Source organism: Mixophyes fleayi, chromosome 8 (genome assembly GCF_038048845.1).
Source record: "Mixophyes fleayi isolate aMixFle1 chromosome 8, aMixFle1.hap1, whole genome shotgun sequence".
NCBI lineage: Eukaryota > Metazoa > Chordata > Amphibia > Anura > Limnodynastidae > Mixophyes > Mixophyes fleayi.
This window is the reverse complement of record NC_134409.1, coordinates 141,714,837-141,723,841: the sequence shown is the minus strand read 5'-3', so window position 1 is coordinate 141,723,841 and position 9,005 is coordinate 141,714,837. Positions and strand designations below refer to the sequence as shown.

The 9,005-nt window shown below is 44.1% G+C and overlaps 1 protein-coding gene across 1 annotated transcript in view; it reads right to left on the bottom strand.

The window, feature by feature from the left end:
* Positions 1-4,178, bottom strand: part of LOC142100224 (uncharacterized) — an 8,327-nt gene extending 4,149 nt beyond the window's left edge. The window contains exons 1-2 of the mRNA XM_075184153.1: positions 3,899-4,178; positions 771-1,127 (exon numbers count right to left, since the gene is read on the bottom strand). Of these exons, the coding sequence (XP_075040254.1) occupies positions 771-1,127; positions 3,899-3,944 (403 nt within the window). The 5' untranslated portion in view covers positions 3,945-4,178. The remainder of the gene's footprint in view (positions 1-770; positions 1,128-3,898) is intronic.
* Between the last annotated feature and the right edge of the window lie 4,827 nt (positions 4,179-9,005).

The window sequence follows — 9,005 nt, the reverse complement described above, 5'->3', positions numbered from 1 at the left end:
ATTAATGTCTTCCCTTTACAAGGCAGCGCCGCTTTAAATTTAATCGCCGAAGACGCTGAACACGGCGGAGTTGAAGAATCCGGACATTAATACATTTACCCCCGGATCCAATCCTCTACCCCCTCCATCTCCAAACTCAAGCTCCTACCTTTATCATTCTGCCTTCCACCTCCGCTCTCCACCTCACTCGTTACCTCTTTACACTCAGCCTCCAAGACTTCTCCCATTCTGCTCCCTTCCTCTGCTCACTCCCTCTCCCAATCAGGGTCTCCACCTCTCGCCAAGGCTTTAAGCTGGCTCTAATACCCATTTCTTCATCAAAGCCTATCAGCTCTCCTCCCCGTTACTATCTCACCCTCTCTGTGTCCCCTGTCTCTCTGTCCCTCCCCTTTAGAATGTAAGCTCTCACGAGCAGAGCCATCTTCCCTCGTGTCCTGGTTCTTCCACTATCTTTAGTGGCTTCCTTCCTTTCCTCAATCAGGGATTCTGATCCTGTTTGCTGGACCCGCTCTGCTGGGTGCAGGTTCAGGTTGGGCTGATTTCCTACCTTTTATTTCCCTTCGCCCCATGCCTCATATTTTAGTGAGAGGTTATCCCCTTCCGAGCCTCTCAGTGCAGGTTACGTTATTCCTTACCAGAGTATTGTTCTGCCTGTATTGTAGTGTCTAGATTTCCCCTTTTTTGCCTTGTTATGTTATACCATATAATGATTTACTGTACAACTTGTGGCACCTTATAAATAAAAGATAATTATAATACTTAGATTTTACCTGTCACATAGAGTAATGTCCCAGGGCCGTGTCCGGATATTTCTCTAACGTGCTGGAAATTAACTTCACAGTAATACATCCCGGTGTCTAAAACATGTAATCTGTGCAGGGTGATACTGGCTGATCTGTTACTGAAGAACTGATCTGTTTCGTCTCTGGAGAGTCTACCTGTGAAATCCTTATTACTATCAGAGACCTCAGGTCCAGTCCTCACCATATGTCTGTACCACTTGTAGGAGCCGATTGTCACATTATCTGCACCACTGATGCTGTAGGTACAGGGTAAGGTGACTGAGCTGCCCACCGGGGTGAATATTGCAGGGATCTGGGATACGTGGATGATCTGGGAATAATATCCTGATAAATAGAGGGTGAATCATGGATTGATTAGTAAGTTGATATCTTTCGATAAATAGAAGAAATAGAAGGAAATATATTGCCATTATCCATTATTTATAGGGCATCGCAAAGGATCTGCAGTGCCGTACTGAGAATATACAACAAAATAGTACATAGCATTACAGGATAATACAATAAACACATTGCAGTACAATTCACAACACAGCTACAAATAGCCGTACAGGGCAATGAGGTGCAAGGGGTTATAGCAATGGGTTGGATACGCTTGATCCGACATCGACAAGCCCTCCAACTAAAATTCGATTCTAGCAAACCAATGTGAAAATAAACAGACTTACCTTGAAGGCGACGCTGGAGATCTCCGATTGGATCACCATGCTGACAGCAAGTGATTCTGATTGGAGAAGTGTTCGGCACTGCAGCTTGATGTCATCGCGACGTCTGTCAATAGAAATTTAAAGCCGCAATGTCGGGTTAAGTGTTTAAACACTTAACCATAGGGGTCCCCACATTGCCTCTTTAAATTTCTATTGACAGACGTCGCGATGACATCAAGCTGCAGTGCCGAACACTTCTCCAATCAGAATCACTTGCTATCAGCATGGTGATCCAATCGGAGATCTCCAGTGTCGCCTTCAAGTTAAGTCTGTTTATTTTCACATCGGTTTGCCAGAAAATCGGATTTTAGCTGGAGGGCTTGCCGATGTCGGATTGGTGGTAATCGTGAAACGATTACCACCAACTATATTTAGCAGAAGAAGACTGAAGGAAAAGAGACCACGGAGGAGGTGTGAGATGGCATGCACAAGGCACATGTAATGAAAGGAGCAGGACAGGAGGGGAGAGGTGCTTACGAAATCTTACAATCTAGAGAGGAAGGGACAGACAAATGGGGTGAAACATAGAGGTGAGTCAGTATAAGGGGAACAAGAAATCATATGGGAGAGGTTGAAAGAAGAGTAGGTGCTGTAAGGAGGGGATGATGGATGAGAGTGAGGAATACTTTGAGTTTGAGAAGAAGGCAAATGAACAAGACAGTTAAAGACAGCAGAAGAATGGTTAAATAGTGGAATGGAATGCTTTAATGAGCAGGTGGGTTTTTAGGAAGTGTTTAAAGCTTTGTAGGCTAAGGGATAGTCTGACAGAATGATTGAGATTGTTCCAGAGGTGGGGGCAGCACAGGAGAAATATTGAATGTGGGAATGAGACGTAGGTACCGGTGGTTTGGCACAGAGGGGAGGCAGAAGTGGAGAGGTGAGAGAGAAAGCTAAGTCTTGCTGCAGCGTTGAGTATAGATTGAAGAGGAACAAGCTGGGTGTGGGAGAGGCCACTCATGAGAAGGCTGCAGCAATAAAGCAAGAAATTATCAGAGAATTGATGAGAGATCTGGTGAGATCTGGTGAGATCTGGTGAGATCTGGTGGCATCATGAGAGAGGACGGCAGATGTAGCAGAAATGAAGCGACAGGATTGTGCGAGAGATTGGAAGTGGAGGCGAAGGAGAGAAAGAAGTTAAAGAGGACACCCAAGGATTGGACTTTTGGATCAAAGGAGATTATGGTGTTGTCAATAGTGATGGAGAGGTGGGGAAGGAAAGAGACTATGCAGGGAGGGAGGACGATAGGTTCTGTTTTGGACATGTCCAGATTAAGAAAACATTGGGGCTCAGGAAGAGATGACAGAGAGGCAGCAGAATAACAGAGAGTGGAGGGTAAGGGAGAAGTCAGGGGAAAGGTAGATTTGGGTTTCATCAACATAAGTGTGATACAGAGCAGGGGAGGGGGGCCCTGAGGGACTCATATGGAAAGCAGGGATGGGGGAAGGAGGAGCCATAGATAGAAACAGGGAAAGTGCATCTGAAGTGGTACGAGGTAAATCAAGAAGGGACAGTGTGTGTCAGAAAGAATAATGGTGTGAAGGGTTCACAGTAGGAGAGGGCGGACTATGGGGTCAGAGGTCTCAGAGAGGTCCAGGAGGATAAGCAGGAAGAAGTGATATAACTGGGCCAGATAAACCCAGTATCTAGATAAATAGATATGAGATAGATAGACAGACAGACAGATAGATAGATAGATAGATAGATAGATAGATAGATAGATAGATAGATAGATAGATAGATAGATAAATGGATACATAGATAGACAGATAGACAGACAGACAGACAGATAGATAGACAGATAGATAGATAGATAGATAGATAGGTAGATAGATAGATAGACAGACAGACATATAGATAGACAGACAGACAGACAGACAGACAGACAGATAGATAGATAGATAGATAGATAGATAGATAGATAGATAGATAGACAGACAGACAGATAGATAGATAGATAGATAGATAGATAGATAGATAGATAGATAGATAGACAGACAGACAGACAGATAGATACATAGATAGACAGACAGACAGACAGACAGACAGATAGATAGATACATAGATACATAGATAGACAGACAGACAGACAGATAGACAGACAGACAGATACATAGATAGACAGACAGACAGATAGATAGATAGACAGACAGACAGACAGACAGATAGATAGATAGATAGATAGAAACATAGATAGACAGATAGATAGATAGATAGATAGATAGATAGATAGATAGATAGATAGATAGACAGACAGACAGACAGATAGATAGACAGACAGACAGACAGACAGACAGACAAACAGATAGATAGATAGATAGATATATAGATAGATATGGGATAGATAGATGAATAGATAGATAGATAGATAGACAGATGAATAGATCTAGTACCTTGTAAACCGCCCAGTATCAGTAATAATCCAGCCGTAGACATCATGTTACTGGGAGTAGTGAATGACACAGTCGGCTCTCAGTTCCCTGATAATATGATATTTTTACGTGACTCTGGGTTTGCAGGATCCTTAGCGGTTGTGTAGCCTGTGGTCAGTTCATGACAGCAGACGAGCTGCCATCTTCTCATAGTCATATGAATATCAGACGTTATTCAGCTCAGGAGCTGGGACAATAGATCAGGATAAGAAAATAAACAAATGTAGGAAAGTTTGTTTAAAAAAATAACTGTCTTCTACCTATGTGGTCACTATGAAGACAACAACAGTTCAGCATTATGGAGGTTAATAAAGGGTTCCTCTTATTGAGCACACTAGAGTGGTTAATGAGTCTCCTACTTCCCTCTCCGCTACTTTCACAGCTCTGTTCATTAGATTGCTGTGACCAGCTCCCCCCCCTCAATATTGACCTACATAGGTATAAGGACAGGACACCAGCTTCCTACTTTTAAAAGTATCTGTCACTCTCCATATCACCTGTCACTCATCACATCACCTGTCACTCTCCACATCACCTTTCACTCTCCACATCACCTGTCACTCTCCATATCACCTGTCACTCATCACATCACCTGTCACTCTCCACATCACCTTTCACTCTCCACATCACCTGTCACTCTCCACATTACCTGTCACTCACCACATCACCTGTCACTCTCCACATTACCTGTCACTCTCCACATCACCTGTCACTCTCCACATCACCTGTCACTCTCCACATTACCTGTCACTCTCCACATCACCTGTCACTCTCCACATCACCTGTCACTCACCACATCACCTGTCACTCTCCACATCACCTGTCACTCTCCACATTACCTGTCATTCACCACATCACCTGTCACTCTCCACATCACCTGTCACTCTCCACATTACCTGTCATTCACCACATCACCTGTCACTCACCACTTTATCTGTCACTCAGCACATTACCAGGGCTGCCAAGAGGAATTCAGGGCCCCGGTACAATAAATTCATGGGGCCCCCCCTCATAGTTGAGTATGGTAAAAAAAATTGCGACGCAAAAAATTTCAGAGGTGTGGTCATGTATTTGGGGGTATGACAAATGCACCATTGGGGCGTGGCTAACACATCAAAATCACTAGGCTCTCAATTCACCCGAGCGTCACATATGTCCATGCACTCCTGACTTTCAGGACATCTAGCACCAAAATGTAGTATAGAAAAAATGCAGTGTGTACACAAAGAGTTCAATCTTGGCCTCCACCTTACATTGGGCACAACACTCACCAAAAATTGACATTGTCCCTACTAGAATCACAACATTTCACATACTGTCCTGCTCTCTCCTACCTGTTCTTCTCACTTTCACCACCTGTTGCTGCATGTTTCTCTAGTTGCGGCTTGTCTGGATCCTGGAATGCTGGGGGCCCTATTTGGAAAAAAAGAGCTACATTTAGATAATTCCAAACAACCCTGGCGTTAAATCAATACCATCCACGATTAATAATTAGGCCTTCCTCCAGCTCCAATATTACAATAATGGGCCCCTTCATCCTTATGACCCTTCGCCTTATGATCACACTGCGCCCTCCATGCTGCTTTTGCCCCCTTCGTCTAGCTCCCCTTCATCACACTATACTATGATGCCCCCCCTTTTTCAATCCCACTGTGCCATGCCTCCCCCCTTTTTAACCCCACTGTGCCATGCTGTCCACCATTTTTTAATCCCACTGTGCCATGCTGCCCCGTTTTTCAACCCCTCTGTGCCCCCCTCATTTTTTAACCCCTCTGTCATGCTGCCCCCCCCCCATTTTTAACCCCTCTGACATGCTGCTTTCCCGTTTTTTAACCCCTCTGTGCTCCCCCTCATTTTTTAACCCCTCTGACATGCTGCTTTTCCGTTTTTTAACCCCTTTGTGCCCCCCCTCATTTTTTAACCCCTCTGTCCTGCTGCGCCCCCCCCCCCCCCCCCCGTTTTTTAACCCCTCTGTGCCCCCCTCATTTTCCTCCCTTCATCTACCTTTTCTCCTTTCTTGGTCTTCTCTGCTGCTCTGTGCTCCATTGCTCCAGACTGACTGAATGCTGGGCATGACATGATGACATCACACCCGGCATTCAGACAGTCTGAATAGAGCACAGAGCAGCAGAGAGGAGGGACGCCGGCTCCGCGATCAGGTGAGTATGTTTTTTCTTTTTGTAAACTAGCCTGCTCCCCCCACCAACGACCGAGCAACCCCCGCCGCAAAAAAAAAAAAAAGAAAAGGAAAAAAAAACGTTTTGAAAAAAAAATATTTAAAAAAAAAAAATCAGCAGCGCAAGGGCCCGGGCCGGGCCCCCTGACATGCCGGGCCCGGGTAATTAGTACCCGCTTCCCTCCCCCCTCGGCAGCCCTGCACATTCCCTGTCACTCTCCACATCACCTGTCAATCACAACATCACGTATTACTTTACACATTGAGGGCCTGAGTTATTAAGGAGAGTAAAGCATATAAAAGGAGTAACTTTGCTCCTTGGCAAAACTATGTTGCTTTGGAGGGGAGGTAAATGTAAAATGTAATTTTAGTTGGGGAAGGACATGTCCTAGATCAACTTTAAATGTCAGTGTAACAATAAAGCTATCAGGTATTTGTGAGCTACATGAAAAAGCAGCCAGTATTTATCTAATGTGCAAAATAATAAACTAATGTGCACCCCTCGTATTGTATCATGGTTTGTCCAGGAGCAAGTTTACTCCTTTTTTGTTTTGCTCTCCTGAATGACTCACTGTCGCAAATCTGTTTATGAATGAAATATATACCACAGGTAATATGGTCTTCTAAACATCTTGCTCAAATTCTAAGTTAGCTGTGCTTTAAATTATTTTAATATAATCATTGACTTTGCCCGGGCTGCTCCCCAGCTGTGGAGGGATCTTCCACGTTCCATCAGGTTAGCATCTACTCTCAAAGGCTTCAAGCGTGCCCTTAAGACTCATTTCTTTATTCAAGTCTATCAGTCCTCCGCCTAACTACCTTGTCCTGGCTCTCTCCCCCAGTCAGTACCACCCTATTTGTGTCTCCCCCTTCCCTTTAGGATGTAAGCTCTCAGGAGCAGGGCCCTCTTTCCTTGTGTGCTCCTTCTACTATTCCATCACCCCCTGTACCTCTTGGCTGCTTCCCCAGCCCTGTTTTCCCTGTTTTATTAGTCTTCGGCCTTCTTCTCGCTGATTTCTACCTTCCCTTCCACTATCTGTCAGATATTATCTGATTGGCTTCACCCTGTCACCTGTGTTTGTATATATTTGTGTATCATGTTGTGTCTTGGTTCTGCTTTCTGTATATGTAATGTACGGCGCTGCGGACCCTTTGTGGCGCTTTATAAGTCAAAGATAATAACAATAATAATAATACTCCATATAATAAATTTAGTCTTCTACATTAAGGGCCTTATTCATTAAGAGACGTACGTCCCATTATGTCCTGTATTTTGCGTAAAATTGTTCTGTTCATGCAATTCATCTATAAATAATGTTTCTGACTGTCTATGCTTTCAAGGGTGGAACGGGGGAGAGGCGTCTGCACATTGGTAATGTACAGTAAGGGCGTGCCAAGGGTGAGTGCCCAGACGTGTGTCCGATTCAAGCTCTGGCCATCTCTCAGGTATGTGTCTTTTAGACACCAGTGACAGATCTGGTGTAAGTGCCGACTGATAGCCATGACGGACGGGTGTACATGTCAGAACATGTGTGTGTAATCAGGAGCAGCTATAAAAATGCTTTTTATGTACAGTACATAACATTCATAGCATCCTGATAAATGTATTTCATGTAAAAAAATGAATTATACAAGTTTTGATTATTTTTATGATTATAACGAGGTATTGATCTCACCTCAACCCGGCTGCACCTCGTTGCTCACAGTGTGAACTATACAAACATACTTTCCTATCCCTCTGATTCCCCATATTTATCAGCCAAATTCTTTCCATAATTTTTTAAAAAATGTGTATATACTGTATTTATACGTTGTAACGTGTCCGGTAGCATTGGCTGGTTATCTTCTTATAGTCCATTGTCTCAGCCTAGGTAAAAGGATTATTGTCCACCCCCCCTGTATGAATGTATCACCCCAGGGGTATCATGTCTGTGGTTTAGCTGTGTGTGTGTTAGGATAGGGTAAACGTCTGCAGATAGCGCTTTTTGTTTAAATTTAGAGGACAACCGTGACAAGATGGGCCCCCTATGCCACCCTGTCTGTTGTGTTGCTGGGGATCGGCTGGGATTCCCTTGCCACCATCCCCTTTCTGTATCCCAATTTGCACCCCTCCAAATGCAGTAGGAGGAGCCTTTGCCCACCACTAGTCTCCTTCACCAGCGCCTAGAGCCGTATCCTTCTGGGTAACTGTTGCTGCTGGTGTGACCCCTCTCTGGGCACCTGTGCTGGTATCCCTGACCTCTTGCCTTCAGATCAGGGTGCTGTGGATGGATCCCCCTGGCCTATCACACTGGCCAGAGCTGCAGGTAGCGGGCAGAGCGTTGGTACTAGATGCTGGGATCTAACCTCAGAACAGCCGGATAACGGATTAGATTGGTCTAATCTGTAGGTAGCAGGAATTACAGCAGGTAAGTAGTCATCAAGGCAGGTTCCTTAAGCAGTGATGTTTATTAGCTCAAGTGTCCTAATAAGGACAATTACATTAATGTGAGGTACCAGTGATCTTACTAGGTACAGATGGAATAATACATTACATGTGAAAACAGGGCTCCTTTTATACACAGTTTTGCAGCCCTAAGTTGATAGGAGGTAACCCAGCCCCTATCTGAGCTGGCGCTGAAATGTCTGATATATCACATTCAATAATTACCATTAGGATGTAATATTCTCTAATCTTGGAGCTAACGCAATTTAAACTTTAACAAAATTAACATCAATCTCTTGATTTGTGAAACCTTGGTGTTAAGTTTCATATATTACTTGTTGCATCCTGTCATAGGGAGATAATTCCTTAACAAGACTAATTCTCCCTAAACAGACGTGTTGGTCGCTTCACATGAAAATAATTAATCGGCATAACTTAGGATTTTCTCTCAAAGTAAATCAGTACAT